This window comes from Thunnus maccoyii, chromosome 17 (assembly GCF_910596095.1).
Source record: "Thunnus maccoyii chromosome 17, fThuMac1.1, whole genome shotgun sequence".
NCBI classification, from domain to species: Eukaryota; Metazoa; Chordata; class Actinopteri; order Scombriformes; family Scombridae; genus Thunnus; species Thunnus maccoyii.
In genome coordinates, this window is record NC_056549.1 from 29,639,811 (window position 1) to 29,660,297 (window position 20,487).

The window sequence follows — 20,487 nt, forward strand, 5'->3', positions numbered from 1 at the left end:
TGAGTACACCTGAGCCCCACTTCCAATTAAGACTTATTGCCTGAACAAAGTTATAAAATAACCTGTGAACACCACTACTTTCTCAGTTTTGCCCTGGGTTGTGTCTCATGCAACATGGTTCCACACATTTCGGGCAAGACGCCCTTCTTCAGCGTGTGTATTGGCAGTTTCACGTGAAATTGATTTATATGAGTGCAAGTTTGTATACTCAAATACTGAATGAAAAGATGACTACCAGTCTCAAGACGGTTGGCAGGTGACAATGATCCCAAACACACCCTTGAGATATATCATCTGGTTTTCAATTCTTAAATAAATAAAATCATGACAGAGAGTGGATATTTGCAGGTATCTTATTCCAATCGGAAGGAGCCCGAAACTTCAAAGCTTTTTTACCAACTTCCTTACATACAAAGGAGACCACAAAGAGGATCTGATCAGAGCGTCTTAGTAAATAGTTTGACATATAAGGAACAAAAAACTTTTTTAGACAATAAGGATAGTTAGAGTTAATACATTTTAAAATAAATTGGTGCCAGTGAAATTGACGCCTTATCTCAAGAGGGTTATCATCTGAGTGTGTCTAACATTGTGCAATGGTGTGTAAAAAAAGAACAACCTAGTACAAATCTTCAGAGTCTGTTATATATAACACTTAGGGGATAAAGATTAGTTTTCGAAGCATTCTGGTAAACAATGTCGGCGTAGTCCATTATTGGTAATATAAGTTGTGAAACAAGTCTCTTCCTACCATTAAGTGTAAAACAATGTCTGGAACAATACAGAACACCAACACCAAAGTTTACTTTTTTCATGACCTGATCAATATATGGTTTGAAGGTAACACACCTAGATATTTCATTTTTTCTACTTTCTGAAGAGTTGTACCATCATTACAAGTTAAGAGCAAAGAGTTGGATTTGGAGTTGAGGTTCTGTCTCAAACCAAGAAGCATTGAATGGATTTTTGATTTATTGAGCAGTAATTTGTTAGCTGTCAAACAAGTTTGTAGAGTATTGAAATCAGAATATTAATGGGATCCACCTTTGAGTCAAAGTGAGCCAGCACATCAGTCTTACTATTTTGGATGGCTTCCCAAACAGTTTATAGGGAGATCTGGCCTCCCTCCATTGTCTTTGTCCTCAGTTTGCACTGATCTGAAATGATCTGTTCATTTAAAAATGATTAACTTCGGTTAGAACTAAGAAGTTTCTGCAGATTATTCAGTCATCAAAGGTATTCAAAATCAGATGCACGTTTGCATAGCTGCTGAATCTACTTGACAGACATGAGCACAGGATGTAACATATAAGAGTTTTTAAAGAGTGAAAACTATGACTTGGCCAAGTATTTCCCCTGACCTGAATCTAACAGAACACCTTTAGAGTATGTTAAAGAAGAAGGTAGAATAACAAAATCCCTCCAGCAAAGAGCAGCTGAAAAGAAATATCTCTGAAGAATGACAGAACATCTCTCCACAGATTTGTGCAAGACTGGTGCCCAGGAGGATCCAATCTGTCACATTTCAAAATAAAGGGGGCAATACAAAATATTGAAAGATAAAAGAATGGACTCTTATTAATGACGGTTGTGCTGACTTTTGTTGCAGTTCGTTCTTAAATATGGACCTTTCATCATAGTGTAATTAGTCAAACATTCTGTTTTTCAAGTGAATTGACTTAATTCATCTTAGATTTTGTCTAAAACAAATAAAATAGTATTAATAAAAAATCTGAGATCTGAGCCCGTTTCCCGATAACAATTGATCTTAGAGGTTAAAAGCGTTTCTACGAACACTCTTAAATTGATACATGCGTTTCCCAAAGCCCTTTAGCATGTCAGAGCTAGTGCACCTGCATGTCATTATGAGCTTCTTAGTGTTGGCTGTCTGTGGTGATGAAGAAGATGATGATGCTCAATACATTTTTAGGTAACTTTGCATATTTGACTGTGAGCTGTGCTATATATTAAAAGTACATACAAGTATATCACAAAGTAAATTGTTGTAAATGACACAAAGGAATGTTTTATACTTGCAGTTGTTCAGTATGAACACGTAGCTTAATGAGCAGTGGTCTATTAGTCTGTCTTATAGAAAGGGTGACTTAGCTGCGGCTCGAGGCAGACAGTACTATTAAACACAAATTAAAAATGAAGCAGTGGCGGATCACAAAGTTTAATGAATGTGCACACCATCTTGTGAATGTCATTCTGTCATCATTTCAGCCTGAAGTTTCTGACATATGATATTCATCTGAGGTCAATTTAAGTGAGTTACTAAACAAAAGCAAAACTGTACTTACATGAGGTGTGGTCCATGACTGCTGAGGTGGACTGGGACATAGCAGGCTCTACCTCCCTTGTCTCCTCCTCCATTTGTTTGTCTTTATCCTCACTTTCTGCCACCGCCGCTCCTTCCTCTCCCGATGCCACGTTTTCCACTTCAGAGGCGACACCTTCAGAGTCTGACGGCTCCTCCTCCACTCCGCCCACCTGGCTGCTGGATCGGGAAAAGCGGGAAAACAGGATTCCCCCAATTCCCTTACCGAGACTTGCAGCACCTGAGGAGCAGAAAAGTTCAGGCATGTAATCCATTCATTTGAAATATATTGTACATACAGTATATCATCTATAACAATCTAAATGTATTCATCAACAGAACAGAATCCAAATGTCAGCTTGATTTACGTCATGTTGGATTGTCTGTGACGTGTATATTACTGTCCTCAAAGAAGTGTCCCTTGTCCTTCAGATGTACAGTAGGACTGCTGAGTCTTGACCTGAGGAGCTGGCTCTCCTGTGTTGGGCCATGTGCTTGTTAAGCAGTTGTTTTGTCACCCTGATGTATAGGTCTGTGCATTCCTCACTGCATACACTAAATTGCTCCACTTGTGTTTGGGTGTGTGTGTTTTTTTTAAGGTGGACGAGCTTCAGTCTCAGTGGACATGCTTGTGGAAATTCCTCCTGAGTTTCTCAGATACTGCAGCCACATATGGAATGACCATGTTGTTGTGTGTGTGCTTCTTTTCTTTTCCACTCACAGTTTTGGTTCCTGGATCTTGTTGTTGTTTTCAGTACAAGCTTTTAGGGCTTCTTTGTTCATGCTTATCAATTCTAAAAATAAGTCTGCCAGCCAGCTGTAGTTTATATATTTGTGCCTGTTGGGTGAATTTTTACTAGCAAATTCTTGCCGTTGACCAATAGAAAGTTGTCTTGACAGTGCTGACCTTTGAGGGAACTAATTTCCAAAATGGAGGAAACTATTGTAACTTATTAGCAGGACAATAAGTTCATTTAGTTTATGTAAAACATGTATTTGTGTTGTTGACTCCTGTCTCATAAATGTCTGCAAACCACTGCTGTTTAGTGGAACAGTTTGTGCTCCAACAGAGGAATAAATAAACTATAAATAAATGAATAGTGCAACACAGCTGTAAGAGCTAAGTCTATTACCAAAAAGTCTATTTCTAAAAGCTACTGAGATAACCCAGGAGTGACCCAGCTGATGTGTTTGCTTACTTTACTGTCTTTACAGTAGTTACTTGCTGTGTGTCGCATTTAAGAATCTGACGGCTGTTTTTCATGTTGCACGATAATAGTCTGTTTATTTTTTCCATGGTGCAAGGTGAGTCCACTTCCAATAGTTTCCAGTGATAAATAAAACACATAACTTACAGCATGACCAGCAAACTTTAGCACCACGGCGGTCAAAAACCCTTTACCCTTCCAGAGTCAAACATCTGACGTCAACAGTGAGGTTTCTATGTATACAACTGAGTCACAGTCACAGGCACAGTGACACCCAATATAATCACCCTAAACCTAACCCTAACCCTAACTCACCATATTGTCTGTTTATGAGCTAAACATTGGATTACAATGGCTCATTAATCATGTGCATTACTGCCTCTTCTCCAACTTTCTTTTAAGCATGAGCACCGTCATATTTTATTTTTTAAAATCAACAATGCTGTCACATCAGTTACTAAACAGTGAGCCCATTTATGACGTGAGATGCAGTTGAATTAAAACTGAAATAGCGTCTGAGAGTATAGAGGCCTAAAACATCTCTCAGCAGTTTAAAGTGGCCTATAGAATGCGCCTAGTCTACACTCTCTATCTGATGCATAAAGGAAAAGTAACATCATGCTGTCAGTCCAGTAGACAGGAGCTAATTGCTTCCATTGATTTGTTTAGAGCGTGCTTGCCATGAACAATGTCAGCAAAACAAGCAGCTGCTGTTTCACTCAGCTTGGATCAGGTGCACAATATAGCTGTTAGGGCCAAAAGGGATGACTTTTAGTTTCACATTCATTGCAGATTGTTTCCTGATCAATATGTATAACATTGGTTATTAATCATGACAACTAGAACTACTATCTCCTACATCTGTCATCCATGCAGCCATAACCCTCATGTGTGCTCACCCATAATGCTGGCCTTGCCCAGACTGGTGATGGATTCTCCATAGTGCCGTCGGGCCTGGGGTGGGGAGGTGCATGGGCTGGGAATGCTCTCTGAGTCTGATATGGATGTGGTCTCCTTCTGAGGGTTGAGCAGTGTGGGCCGGATCTGATCGTACGGTGTGGGGCTGGTGGTATTATACCTGCACATCACAGCCACATCAACCTCAGGTCACTGAAAAATATGGTCCTCTCTGTGTCTTCAGTTCTAATTTCATTCAACTGAACATACTGTAGCTCCAGTTACAGTCAGATTATAAGCATCACTGACAGATACAACACAACCATTACTATTTTAACCTTATTACACCAGTAATAAGTGTTTAAAACAACAAAATTATTTCATAAATATCAGATGGACAAAAAAGCAAGAGACAGAGAGTAAAACAACTCATCTTCAATCAGGAAAGTTCACCAATAACCAGCATATTTTCTCTCATATACAACTACATGACTTGTCTTACCAGTGGATTTGAACAGGTGAGATGTTACTATAGTGCTTTAAGATAAGAGGCTCCAATCTATAGGCCTGCAAAGACAAAAAAAACAACAACAAATAAAAGGTTGTGTAGATGAGCTTTTCTCCTAACATTACCTCTCAGCAATGGTATTTTTGCACATTTTATTTTAATGTAATGGCCAGTTTGTCATTAAGTTTTCATTACTTTGTTGTGTAATATGATAATAATAATACCACATATTTCTATACTATCCATTAAAAGTTTGTTACCAGCCACAACTATGCCTAAAATATGACAATCATCAGCAGACTGATTTTTAAAGTGAGTGACGTTTGCAATCTCAGCAGGACAGTAACACAAGGTGGTTCACCACAGGGTCAGTGGGATGGAATATGTTGAAGAGGCGTTTGCAGATTGAGGTGGGGAGGATGTGGTCCTGCACGCTGTTGCTTCCAGGACGGATCCCTCGCAATGCCAAGAAAACTGCCAGAGGAGAGCCCATGCAAAAGAAATTCTCTACCTGTAACACATGTAACACATGAGGGAATAAGAGACTCTCCCCCCTGAGATGCTGTCAGACACTCTCTGCTCCAACAGAGCTGCCCAGAGACCAGGAGTGTATCTGTACTGGGCCGCTTTAACATGTGAATGTGTACAACTGTGTATGTGTAGAACAAGCAGGTTTCTGACTCAACCCTCTTTTGCAACCATTAATATAAATAAGACCTGTCATTGCTTCCTAACACATTTTCATGTGCAAACTTTACATCATAATGGCTTGAACGAGGAATACAATCCAGTGATCTTTGTAAAAAATGTTGCTCTTTGAACCTGGTATTCACTGTTTTATGAACGGCTGCATGCCTTATGTCTACAGTGTATACCTAGATTTAAAAAAAAAACAGATATTGTTTGTTAGTTTTTTAACTGTTATCTAGTAATTATTGGAATGTCAGTTAATATTTGATGTGGAAGAAAGGGAATGGTGGACCCATTTAAAGAATCCCACATTTTCCTGTGGTGAACAGGTTTCAGCCTCCTTTCTTGTTCCAATACTGAATGCTCACTGCTTGTCATGTATTTGATTACCTTACCAGTTGCAATGCTAATTACTTTGAGGGGAATCACGTGTGAGTGTGCTACTTAAAAGGCAGCTACACTGCATGATTGTGACACTGATGAAGGTGGAAAACATTTTGCTTGTTATTTTTTGTAAATAAAGTGATCTCTTGTCATTGGGTGTGATCCTCCATAGAAAGTGAAATGTCTGGAACATTATTGCATGCTTTTAATGTTGTGTTCAACAGTAATGTAAAATTTAGTTTTTTTAACTAAAACATGCAAGGACACAAACAAAAGAGAAAAAGTGATTTTAAGCAGACACATTTTACATATATCACAGGCCAGGGAAGACCTCCTGTTAGATCCTATGAACTTCAGGCAGTGGGTTTGTATTTTGAATCATGTCTAGGGAACATACTGAACAGCAAATGTCTGTCAGCGGCTGGTGACAACTGATTATAGATATTGTACAGTACTGCACTCAACATTACCTTGAATTTCAAGGCTGGCACTGAAACACAAGACGAGGTCTGCAGACCCTGGAACTGATCTTCCAAGTCCCTTAACCTAGACAGGATGGATGGATATGATACGATATGAAGATTAAAACAACTCCAATGTAAGGCAATTTGTTGGGCAGTTTTACATTGCAATGGGCCTATTTCCTCTAAAACTGTGAGCAAGGGTGAACTCACTATGTAAACTCACCATGACCAACTCCTTTTGGTGACCATAGGTGGTAGCACAATTCTGTCATAGCTGGGCACAATGAGGATGAGAGCTGAATACATTATTAGTAAGAGGTATCAGCAGGTGGAGTCAGAGTGACTTTCAATAATGACCAATCACATGAGGTCCTCTCATCGAAAAAAAGTTCAAAAAAGTTCATCTCCTCGAAGCACCAAGAAGTCCCAAACCACAAATACACAACACTCACAGGCCACCTCATTAGGTACACCTGTGCAGTCTAATGCAATCCAATACATACAACAACTCTGCCATAAATTCTACTTTTATGAAGCTTATACATTTTCACTTTTTGTTGACATTGTCAGAAAGGTGAAAATTCTACTTTATGTTTATTATCGAGGTCGTTGTGTGTGGTGGTGGTGTACTGGGGTACATTATATTGAGTGGTGTTCCTAATATTTTGTCCACTTCATTAACATACATGAGGGGGGCAAAATATTAGGAACACTATTGTCGTCATTGTTGTTGTTGTTATGCTTTTCTGTGTTTCTCTCTTCCCTCTCCCTCTCCCTCTCCCTTCTTCTTTCTCTCTCAACCCAACCAGTCAAGGCAGATGGCCGCCCACCTAGAGCCTGGTTTTGCTTCTTCCCATTAAAGGGAAGTTTTTCCTTGCCACTGTCACCAAGCTCTTGCCCATGGGGGAATGTTGGGTCTCTGTAAATTAAAGAGTACAGTCTAGACCTGCTCTATGTGAAAAGTGCCCTGAGATAACTTAACTATGTAAATAAAATTGAACTGAACTGAATTGAATTGAACTGCTCCAACTGAAGAAAGCAATCCAAATCCTGAGCCATTACCAACACCAGCCCCAGCAAATAAGTTGGCAAAGAAAGCTGCTGCTTCTACCTTTGAAAAATGGAAAATAGACTGGTTTGGTGTTGAAGAGGTGAATAAGATGATTCTCCTCTTCTGTAAGGCATGCAGGGCTCACCCACCCAAACACAGCCTTGGACAGCAAAAACATAATCACAACTTTGTGAAAGGAAGTGAACAGGTCAAAAATTATTCAGCTAATTGTCACCAGGCAAGCAAACATAATCGATTTGCTCATGGTAAGTAACATTAATGCTAATGCTAGAGAATTTGGTTTGGCGCTTTACCTAACATTAGCGTTAGTAAGCTGGCTAACTAACGTTAATGTTAATGCCTACATGCGGTTCTTGCTGACTGGTGGGGTCAACAGTGCCATTTTCCACTGGTTGTTTTATACTCTCTCTCTCATATTCAGATGGGTGACAAATTAAAGGAAAAACTGGTACAGGCCTGAACGCTTGACCCCTACAGTGAGGGGATCTGGTGGCTCTGTTATGCTTTGGGGGGCTTTTGCTTGCATGGTTTGGGTCCACTTTTCCCCTTAGAGGGAAGGGTCACTGCAAATCAATACAAAGTTGTTCTGAGTGATCACCTTTATCCTATGATGAAATATTTCTATCCTGATGGGAGTGGTCTCTTCCAGGATGACAATGCCCCAATTCATAGGGCAGGAGGGGTCACTGAATGGTTTGATGAGTATGAAAATGATGTGAATCATATGCTATGGCCTTCGCAGTCACCAGATCTCAACCCAATTGAACACCTATGGGAGATTTTGGACTGATGTGTTAGTCCACCACCACCATCAAAACACCAAATGAGAGAATATCTTTTTGAAGAATGGTGTTCATCCCTCCAGAAGAGTTCCAAAGACTTGTAGAATCAATGCCAAGGCTAAGGAATGCCATTCTTCAAAAAGATGGACTCTGGACTTAGTTTTTTCACACGGTCTAACTAGTGATAATGTTTGCCTGGTGGATTTCTTTGTCAGCAATCATGAGTGTGTTCTTTTTAATGTTTCTTGTAATTTGGATCTGCTGCCCCTTAAACATATGTCTCATAGGCACATATTTAACCAGAGCACAGCTGAAAACCTCACAGCTTTATTTGACCCTGATGTGCTATCAAACTGTAATGATGTGGAGACCTTGGTCCTCTGTATTGGATATAGTGGCTCCTTTTAAATCTAGACAAATCTCCTCTGTCAAATCCTCACTATGGATTAATGAGTCAATCTGCAGTTTTAGGTGAAAATGTAGGAAGACAGAGCGCTCATGGAAAGCCACCAAACTAGAGGTCCATTTGAATCCATTTGAATGAAATGATGACTATAGACACTATTGTCTCTCCTACCACTCCACAAGTGCCTGTCTTCTCTAACACTGATTGCAATAACCTTCTTAAATGTTTTGTGGACAAAGTCAGTGATATCAGAGTAAATATCCCCCCATCATCAAACCATCATACCATTGGTGTTTCCTGCTCTTCAATCCTGAACTCCTTTTTTCCTGTTTCCTTAGAGGACATCACTAAATTGTTGCACAAAATTAAGCCTTCATCTGCCCCCCTTGACATTCTTCCCTTATCCTTGTTTTTAAATGTTTTTTTGTTTTTTTTTGTTCAATTGGCTCCGCTATTGTAGCCATGATTAATCGCTCCCTTTCAACTGGCTCTGTCCCTTAAACATGCTATAGTTCAGCCTTTGCTGAAAAAAAAAATTACCTCACCCTCCCAATGAATTATAGGCCTATATCTAAGCAGTTGTGTCCAAACTGCTGGAAAAAGCTGTTGCCAAACAGCTTATAACTGTTATCATAAACTGCATTCAACAGAAACAGCTCTACTTAAGGTCACCAACAACATTTGGACAGATTATTAGCCGTTATAGCAGCATCTCTTATCATTTCTATGCCAACGATATTCAGTTGTATTGCCCTTTTAAACCTGATGAGAGCAACCAATTATCAATTTTAAATGAACTGCCTTCAGTTAAATGTCAATAAGACAGAAGCTCTTATAATTGCTCCTGAAAATTTTATTCCAAACATCAAGCAGTATATGGGGTCATTGAGTCTTTGATAATTATGTCAGCCAGCTTCTGCGCTCATGCTTTTTCTAATTGAGGAACATTGCTAAATAAAGATCTGTGGTGACCAAGGTTGAGATGGAGATGATTATTCAGGCTTTTATTTCTTCTCGTTTAGATTATTGTAACACTCTTTTTACCTGTTTAAATCAAACTTCTTTGAATTGTCTCCAAACTGTCCAAAATGCAGCTGCTCGGCTTTTAACTAGAAATAACAAGAGATGACATATCATGCCAATTTTATGCTCTCTGCACTGGCTTCCAATTAGATTTCACATCTGTTTTAAAATACTGCAAACCTTTTGAGCTTTGCATGGTCAAACACCCCAGTATATTGTAGACCTCCTCCTCCCTTAAACGCCTAATCACACTCTTAGATCTTCTGAACAAAAATGACTGGCTGTCCCTCAAACCCACTATAAAACCCGAAGTGAGCGTGCTTTTCAAGCTGCTGCACCCAATCTATGGAATGCTCTACCCTTATCTTTGCAATCCCTAGACTCCTGTGACATCTTTATGAAACAGCTGAAACATTTTTATTCAGACAGGCCAACCAAAAGCCTGTCTGAATAAAAATGGTTATAAATAGCTGCTCCACTTTATTTATGGCTTTTTATTGGTTTATTTCCTCGTCTGTGTTTCAAACTTCTGTACTTGTTTATGTGTCCCTGTCCTCATTGGTTTGTTGTTGCTGTGATTTTAACTTGTCTGCCCTGCGCTGTTTGTTGTCATTGCTATTTTTAATATTACCTTTAATAGTGTATCATTTAATGTAAAGCACTTTGTGATTTTGTGTCTGTGAAAGGTGCTATACAAATAAACTTTTACTCAATTTACTTACTTACTTAACGTGTAACTCTACAGCTTTTGGGCATCATTAAATGAACTCGTCATTCTCCTCTTTTTTTCAAATACACACAGTGAAATATACACACAAATATGTCTCATCTCAGTCTCGCCTCACCTGTACTGATGCTCTGTCAGCATTCAATATTCTCTTGTTCAGCAGTCTCATGTTGTTGCTCTGTGATGAAGCTGCTCTATTTTTTTTTTCAGTTCACCTATGGCTCATCTTTTTAAAAAACACAGTTCAAAGCTTTGGGATTCCTCTGTTGCCTTTACACTTCAAATGCTTTGCACAGTATGTCACATGTAAACATAGGTTTACATGTTTAAATTTCCAGTGCTTCTAAGTTTACCCTTAAACTGATTCAGTGCTTTCCTATATAGATTCCTCCATTCCTCATATTTTTGCATACCCATAGAAAGGATGTCAGTGTGGATCTGCTGTGGCAGAAAGGTTTAAAAAGGCCTCTCCTCACTCAAGGCTTTTTATCAAAAATGCAGAGAGGTGACATGACATGCCAACATAAAATGTCTTCCACTAGGAGTGACAATTGAATTCTGACTGTTCTGATAGTTTGACTGGAGCTGACCTCAATATGGTATCTTTGTCCACATAAGGGTTCAGAAAAAGCAAACTTGCTGGTAAATATGACCTCTGCTCACAAAATAAAGGGATTAGCAGTACCTCAGAATATTCTAGTCATAATGATTATTCGACTGATCGTTCAAAAGAAAATGAATCTGCAGATATTGTGCTCACCAATTAACTGTTTCAGTCATTTTTCAAGAAAAAAACATTTTGTGGTTCCAGCTTATCAAATGTGATGATTAGCTGTTTTTCTTTGTCATATATGACATTAAATTCATTTAAATTGTTAGTCAGACAAAACAAGCAAAGTGAAGACATCACGTTAGTTACGTATTGTAATTCTGAGTATAGGCGTAGCTGTTGGGTTCATCCCCACATGCATGCACAGATGTGAAGATTTTCTTTCGCGCCACTTACACTTAACAGTTGCCCCTCTCAAGTCCTCATCTATGGTATTTAATACTGTCAAGGCCCATAAAGGTTAATACCTAATGCCGGTGGAGCAGGGGGGGCCTGGATCTTAGAGGACTACACCTATACTCATAGAATCTGGAGTTAGGTAACTAAAGTTCCATTTCATATAGGCTTCATCTTATAAAAGCTGTTGCTGTGGGCAAAGCTGATGTAGTCAATGGCCCATTGTGACACCAAGGCCAACAAGCAGATAACATACACCAGTTTACAACCCAATATGTGTGAAGACAGTATAAGGCAGGGAGATATGGGCTGTGTCATAGTCATTAACCATGTCAGGCCCTGTGTGGAAAAACAGACTGAAAATTATGCTCCCTTCACACAACATACCTGCCACTGCAGGAGAGTGGGACGTTAATTACACACCGTAATGGCCGTCATACATTTAAAACTGAGTGAGCAAGGGAGGACTCAGATACATCACGTAGATAGAAACGGATGAAGGGGCACGGAGAGGCCCGACATGCCGCTACACAGTTGTCTGCCACTGTCATCCCTCTGAGGAGGGCTGTGGATGAGGATACAGCTCTCGTGGAGTGAGCACAGATGCCCTGCGGAGCATCACACAGCCAGTGAGACAGACGCTGTTTTGACAGGGACATACCCTGTGAGTGTCCTTTGTAGTGGATGAACACTTGTTGCATCTGTCTGATGTTAGTCATGCACAGAACATAATGAGACAAAGTGCACGGCAGACAGAGTTGGTGAGACACCTCCTCTTCACTGTTGTGAGGCGGGGGGGGAAAAGGCCTCCAGAGAGATAACCCTTGAGATGTTGTTTATGCTCTTATGTGTAAAAGAGGGATTTGGCTGTAAAGTAGTCACGCTCTCGTCTTCCCTGATAGTAAGACAAGACAGCGAGACTGATAACACACATATGTCACTCACTCTCTTAGCCGAAGTCAGGGCTAAGAGGAGCACTGAGATTTTGTCTATTGACTCGGATGGGGGTTTCCCCATAGCTCACAGCACTATGTGTACATCCCACTGAGGTGCCAAAGAGCTCATAACAGCTCTCTATCATCTGACTCCTTTCAGAAAATGCTTAATCAAAGGATGCGCAAAAACAGATCTCTCTCCAAAGCCATCTACCAGTGTCTGGAGATAGGTCAGCATGAGGGGCAGAGGACACAACGTGGGATCTGAGCCTCTTTCCATGCACCAGTGTTGAAAAGCGGACCTGAAAAGCGGCTGTAGTAGCCCCCTGGATAGTGCATACCACTGCAGGCGGCAGGCAGTCCTCACCTTTCGAGAAGCTCTGGTTCAGGGCCTAAGCCCACAGCCATTGCCTAACACCAGGAGGTGAAGGATCATACTGTGCAGCTATGACAGTGGATCTCTGCACCATGGGAGCTGCCACAGCCTCCCCACCAGCAGTTGTACCATGACTGGGAAACATGACGCGCTTGTACGTTCTGTGGCCACCAGAATGAATGCTGGATTCAGGGGAACCAGGAGAAATGCGTTAAGAGAAGCTCTGGGCCAGGGCCGGTGAGAGAAGGCATCCGGTCCCAGTAGAGGGTCATCTCTTTGGAGGACCACAAGGGGCACGGAAATAGTAATAAAGCATTTCATTAATTAATAACTAATTGTACAACTAAAAAGAGGAATTATAAAAAGAATTTACAAATGAAATAATTATCCATCAATAAATTGTACAAATTAAAAAGGGATTTACAAAAACAACTTTAAAATAGTCAATAAAAACATCATTTAAAAATACATTAATGAATTCCTAAATAAAAAAATTAATTTCATAATCTATTTGAAAATGTAGTTTTTAAAAAAGAAATAAACAAATGAACTCGTAAACTGAATTAAGAATACAGCCTTTAATCAGGCATTTAAAAGGGCAATTCCTTTTCCATTTGCATTTCCCCACTGCTTTTCCTTTTCATATTACCTATTGGATTTGCTGAGTCATTTAACCTCTGCATTTAACCTTTCCATGACACTTTAGGTCCCTGCTGTGCTGAAACAATGCAAATCAATCTCCCCCAGAAGCCCCCCCTCCTGTAAGCAGCTCCTGGTCTTCAAAATAAAAGCTCTGTTGAGTCTCAGTCTGTCACACTATGTTGGTGGTTTGAGTGTTTGTAGTGATACTCAGGTTTTATTCTTACAAATGTAGGCTGGCTATGTTGTATATATGTAGATAACATATGTCTAATTGATAATTAGCGCCAATCACCAACTTGTACTCTGAAACAGAGCAGAGAGGTTAGCTAGCTAACATTGGCTCTCCTGAATCTGCCTGTTCGTCTCAGTAACTTACAGAACAAACACTGACATGATGTCAAATACCAGCATCATAACTCTCTGGAAGGCCACGGAGAGTTTGTGCTGTGAAGTGCTGGGAACAACAAGTGCAAATCTACAAGCTGTGGCCAAGACAACACACACCGTTACCTCAGTAAAGGTGAGTTAGCCCAGCTGTTAGCATTGCCCCTCTGTAAGTTCACGTTACTCAGCTAACTTTGATATCTGGCTGAAGTCACGCTATCATGAGACATTTGTCAACAGTTTAAAGCATGAACTCGTTTCAAGATTGTGCACTGAGGTATTATGAAACTGAAGCAGATTATGTTTAATTTTTGTAGTCACCACAGTGGTAGTCTGTGGAGTTATATGATCAACTCAGAGTTAGTGTATTGTCATGTGTGTGTTTTCATTCGTTCTTTTATATCATGAACACTTTTTCTTGTTACACTTGTTTGTCCCTTGCCTCAGCTCATGCATCCCTGTTTAGTCATTGCTCGACAACAACAGTCTTCAATATGCATGTTGCTGCCTTTCTGTACACCACCTGAAGTCCTGCTGAGGTTCACATCCTGTGGCAGAGTGTCTGACAGAAAGTGGGCTTCACAACAAAACACAGCGCCATCCAGGAGGCTTGTATGGACTGGCACAGCATGTTCTACTTTGAGCCTTGAGTTCATGCTTATTAAACTGTTGACAAACATCTCATGATAGGGTGACTTCAGTTAGATATCAGAGTTAGCTGAGTAATGTGAAGGTACACAGGGGCAATGCTAACAGCTGGGCTAACTCACCTTTACTGAGGTAACGATGCATGTTATCCCAACAGCAGCTTGTAGATTTGCACTTGTTGCTCCCAGCACTTGGCAAACTCTCCGTGGCCTTCCAGAGAGTTATGATGCCAGTATCTGACATCATGGTAGTGTTTGTTCTGTAAGTTACTGAGACGAACCAGCAAATTCAGGAAAGCTAGCGTTAGCTAGCTAACATCTCCACTCCATTTCAGATTACGAGTTGGTGATTGGCACTAATCATTATAGACATATGTTATTTACGTACATACAAAATAGCCTGCCTACATTTGTAATGCTGTGTTCACACCAAAAGCGAAGCAAGTTTTTGTGTTACTCGCGCAAGTTTGAACGCAGGAACATTTGTTTTTATTCACACAAGTTTGGCCGCGGGATCATTTGTGCTTATTCGCCCCAAACAGCCAGCGAGCAATGGCAGGCACAACTAGTCCCCACCTGGACAATGGGAGCCAGCCAGTGATGTTACTGAAGCTCAGCCTGCCTACCAGCTCAGTCTTCCTGATAACAACAGTCATACTGACACTTATCTGTAAACACTGAGATATACATTATCAACTCTTCTCTGTTCGTTCTGCTGTGATAAACTGAATTAATCTGACACACACAACTCCCCCCAAAAGTCTATTTATTTACTACATTTCCCAGACAACAACTACAGACCTTACAGTGGTATGAACCCAAAATATACTTGGATGCTTTGCTATGCTTTAATTGCAATAAATGAATCAAAAAGATGCCAAAATAATTACATCATGATGCAGATTTGTAAAAAGTCTGAATTCAGGCTTACTAGTGGTTCCTACAGTCTTTAAAAGTAGAATGGGAGGCAGAGCCTTCAGCTATCAGGCTCCTCTCCTGTGGAACTATCTTCCAGATTCGGTCCGGGGGGGCAGGCCCTCTCTACATTTAAGAGTAGGCTTAAAACTTTACTTTTTGATAAAGCTTATAGTTAGGGCCGGCCAGGCTCACCTTGGATCAGCCCTTAGTTATGCTGCTATAGGCCTAGACTGCCGGGGAACTTCCCATGATGCACTGAGCTCCTGCATTCATGTACCATTAATGCATGCTACTAGGCTTCTTCCCCGGAGTTTCCCCGGAGCCTTTGCAGTCCTTTGCAGTCCTGTTGGTGTCCTTCCCCGGCTATGGCTGCAGATGGCCGCCCACCAAGAGCCGGGTTCTGCTTGAGGTTTCTACGTGATATAGGGGTGTATTTCCTTACTGCTGTCGCCAAGTGCTGCTCATGGGGGAATTGCTGTGTCTCTGTAAATTAAAGAGTACAGTCTCGACCTGCTCTATGTGAAAAGTGCCCTGAGATGACTTTTGTTGTGATTTGGCGCTAAATAAATAAAAATTGATTGATTGGTTGATTGATTGATAGATAGATGCAAAATTTTTGCTCAAGCTGAATATTTTCAACTCATGCGTATACGCAAAAGAGGAAAATCATTCGTGTCACCCGCGGTCTTTACATACATCTCATCACCCTAAAAATTCGCTTCGCATTTGGTGTGAACACAACAATAGAATAAATCACTACAAACACTCAAACCACCGACATACCGTGACAGCCTGTATTGATTAGACTCAACAAAGCTTTTATTTTGAAGGCCAAGAGCCACTGACAGGAGGGGGGGCTTCCAGGGGAGACTGATTTGCATTGTTTCAGCAGCACAGGGACCTAAAGTGTCATGGAAAGGCTAAAAGGAGAGGTTAAATGACTCAGCAAATCCAATAGCTAATAGGAATAGGAAAAGCAGTGGGGAAATGGAAATGCAAATAGAAATGGGAAAGGGAAATGCCCTTTTAAATGCCTGATTAAAAGGTGTATTCATAATTCATTGTTATTGTTCACTGTTAATTCATACAATTCATTTGTAAATTCTTTTTATAATTCCTCTTTTTAATTGTACAAATAGTGATTAATTATGAAATGCTTAATTACTATTTACATGACCTTTGTGGTCCTCCATAAATCTCGTGCATTCATGGAGAACCACGGTGTGCATTGCACATTCTCTCGTGAAGCGAACAGATCCACCTCCGCCTTTCCGAATTTGTAGCACAACATCTAAACAAGGACTCCACTCATTGTGGGAGGGACCTCAGCAAGACATCAAGTCTTGACAAAGAGCAGGTGTTTGTGAGACCACAGCAGGACGCTCCTGGCTATTTCCAGCAGCCGAGCTGAGCATAAGCTGCGCTGGTGGTTGATGTACACTGCTGCCATCATGTTGTCTGTTCTCACTAAAATATGTCTGCTTGTCAGTAGCTGAGCAAAGTATTTTACACTTTCAGGACCGTGGACAGCTCCAGACAGTGTATGTGGAGAGACAGAGGCTTCTTCCACCTCCCTCCAGCAACTTGAAATTTGCACATCCCTCCCCAGCCAGAGAGAGATGCATCCCTGTAGACTAATATGTGTGACATAGTTCTCCTGAGGGGAACCCCCACTGACAGAACATGGAGGGTTTTCCAGTACACCAGATCTGATTGAGTGAGGGAGGAATAGTCAGCATGTGTCTTTTGTGCGGCATTGGGTCAAGATGCAGGGGGCTGAACCATCTCTGAATTTTCCTCATGTGGGGGAGTCCCAAGGGGACAACCACATGACTTGCAGACATCATGCTCAGCAGACACATCACAGATAGCGCCATCACCAGTTTGTGAGGTGCAATGGTGACAGTAGAGAGTTTAGTGCTTCCAGCCTGGCTGGGGACAGCTTTGCACTCATGGTGGCAGAGTCCATGTGCACACCCAGATAATTATTAACTGCGTGGGAAACGGGGAGCTCTTCTGCCAATTTGTGGCAAAACCCACTGTTGACAGGTGTTGGACGAGTGCCACTGTGTGGAGTGCAGCTCACTCCTGGGAGGGGGCCATAATGATCAGGTCGTCCAGGTAAAACAGCACCCTGCAGCACAGGGCAATTTTCTGTGCCTAGGAATGATTGGCACGTGAAAATAAGTATCTCTCAGGTCAATGGATGTGAACCAATCACCAGGATGCACATACTCCAGCAAATGTCTGATGGTCTGCATGTAAAATGGTCGTTTCATTATGCAACAGTTGAATAGAAATAGGTCCAAAATTGGCCTCCTTTCTCCTGTCTTCTTTGGTATAAGAAAATGGTGGGAATAAAACCCCTCGTTCTCCTCACCTGGAAGAACCCGGGAAATAGCTTTTCTGGAAGCTCTGCCAACTCTGACGTCAAGGCCATTATCTCCATCTGAGATGACATGACCATTTCCACCACACTGGTAAATGGGGGGAAGACTGGCGAACTGAAATGTGTAGCCCTTTGTGATTAGCCTTGACATCCGTGCGTTCATAGCATGCTGAGCTGTGCTCTGAAAGTGGTCACGCGCATGTCTTACCACCTTTTCACCAACTGGAACCTGGTGCTGGACTGGTGCCAGTTCGCAGTTGATTCAACTACTGAATCTTCTAAGAACCAGCTTGCTTTTCCATGGGCTAGTAAGCCAAGTCATTTAGTAATTCTACACGCCTCCAGTTTTCTAGCAACACTAACTTCAAGGACTTCACACTCCGACATAGAAGGTGGCACCATAACACTGTTTGTCACCCACCATAAAAAGAACTTAAAACACAACAATTACATACGACCATAAATGACAGCAAAATGCAGTAGAGACTATATTTATTTAAGTTATTTACCTAATTTATGCACTCATTTCTTTTCAGCTCAGCGTGAGAGTCTCCACTGCTTTTTGCTGTCATTTATGGTTGTGCTATTTCTTTCCTCTGCTCTGTGTTTGACCATGGGTGGGGCTCAGCCCCTCTGGCTCCACACACACAGAGCAAATCAGAGGAGAGACAGACAGCGACAACTACACTCGTCACAATACTGCAAGTGCAATAAAAGCTATGCAAGTAAAAAGCCAGTAAGAGTAATTTATTAATGTAATCCACACAAAAGATGGATGTGATGCAGTCACATGACTGTGACTGATGGCCGTCTTGGGCAGCTCCTCACATCTCCGAAAACGTAGTCAGCAAATTTCCAAACAGGTGTTATTTGGATAAACTGACCACATTAGGAATCTAAATGGTTAATTTATTGCCTGAAAAAATATTAAAACTTAATGAAGTAACACATTAACAGCTTTTAGCCTGGCTCAAAATCTCCGCCACAATGGTGGATATTTGGTTTTGGTTGGTCACGATAATCTTGGTTTTAACTTCTAGACCAGCAAAGAGTTGGTGCCACTCTGAAACCAGTATCTTGGCTGAGAGCTGGTTCTTTGGCTGTTGAAAAGCGAAGAACTGGTTAGAGATTAGGCACTGGTTCCAAACCGGCCTTCGAACTGCCTTGGTCAAAAAGGTGTATCAGTGGAGGGTCTGTTGACATAGTTACCAACCAGTGCAAAGCCCTCTCCGCTGCTGTGTGAACTGAGTGCTTGTTCACCAGAGCCCAACGGCTGGCTCTGGCCTTGGTGCTGAAAATGCATGACAGAGTCAGCATTCAGCTCCGTGTGTTCAAACCTTGAGTCTGAACAGGTGGGAGGTGGGTGTTAATTGTTTATGGTCAGCAATGCACATTCGAGATGGGGATTCATCCCTACTCGTGAAAATGTGAGGAGGTGTCTGGACTGCGCCTGCTGCACTGTGTGTGTGTGTGTGGCAGCAAGCCTCTGTGTGTAGGGAACATGTATCTGAGTGGAAAAAGCCGGAAAATGCTCAGAGGGGGCAAAAGCCTGACTGACTGAGAGGAAACTACTCTTTAGAGGAAAGTGGGTGGCCCTGAAAAGGGCCGTTGTATTTCCTTTGCTCAGCTGGATTGGGACATCCGTTCCCCATGTCCCATCATTGCCACTGACCCTGGTGTTTGTGAGGCGACTCAGTTTTCTGGGGTCAGAAAACGCTGCCTCCATGATAACCTGGAGCTCCGTGAAGCAAGGCCACAGCGGGAAACTCGCAGGTGAAGAGGTCTAGCTTTGCCTCCGGTGACCAATCCTCCTGGTCAGCCCAGCTGCCGTCATATACCACAGATGAGGACGTGAGAAGGACAACTGTACAATGTACAGTGGCTCAAAAGAAAATCGTCATGACTGCGCGGATGAACCAAACACCAACAGCTCTTAGAGGACGAAGCCTATACGAAATAGAACTGTTGGCTCTGAGAAACTGTGAATGCCATTTTTTCACCATTTCTTTGCATTTCCTTGACTAAACAGTTAAGAAATAATTGACAGATTAATTGATAATGAAAATAATCGTTACTTGCAGCCTTTATACATTCAGTAACAGTTTCTTCCCTTAACAGATGTGGACTCTTAACATGGACACGGACCAAACTAACAATCTGTGCAGTACCTGAGGCGTGTCAGTCTCAGCTGTTCCTGAAGGTGGCGCTCTTCATCACTCGGCCAGCAGGCCTTCGTTTCTTCGAAGTCCGGCACTTCTTGATGATGAAAGCGCACGGGGTCCCAGCCAGTCATGATGTCGAAGGTGATGACACAGCCTAGCGAGTGTGACACGATGGACACCTTCCCATTTTTCTCAAAGTCTGGATTCCGCGAGCAGAAGAGCGAGTACAGACGGTTCAGCTCCAGAGTCAGACCCCTGTTAATCTACACACACACACACAAACACACAGTGTGCATATATGCTTAGGATATACTGTATACACAGTATATAATTAATATATATCAATTTTAATTTTGTGTTAATGTATAAATATTAATATTATTGTGTACTTATAATAACACACATTATTTTGTCAATACGATTTGAAAATATTTGGTCATGTTTAACGCTTCAGAGTCTCAATAAATATTCTGTTATTTCACAGACTGGCAGTGGATCATAATTAAATTAAATTGTGTCTGACAGGAGTTAATACACAGTCATGGGA

The 20,487-nt window shown here is 41.4% G+C and overlaps 1 protein-coding gene across 1 annotated transcript in view; it reads right to left on the reverse strand.

The window, feature by feature from the left end:
* ddhd1b (DDHD domain containing 1b) overlaps positions 1–20,487 on the reverse strand; it is a 35,744-nt gene that overhangs the window by 7,041 nt on the left and 8,216 nt on the right. Inside the window, exons 7-12 of the mRNA XM_042390543.1 lie at positions 19,947–20,203; positions 6,478–6,553; positions 5,295–5,444; positions 4,928–4,992; positions 4,428–4,606; positions 2,304–2,561 (exon numbers count right to left, since the gene is read on the reverse strand). Coding sequence (XP_042246477.1) covers positions 2,304–2,561; positions 4,428–4,606; positions 4,928–4,992; positions 5,295–5,444; positions 6,478–6,553; positions 19,947–20,203 — 985 coding nt within the window. The remainder of the gene's footprint in view (positions 1–2,303; positions 2,562–4,427; positions 4,607–4,927; positions 4,993–5,294; positions 5,445–6,477; positions 6,554–19,946; positions 20,204–20,487) is intronic.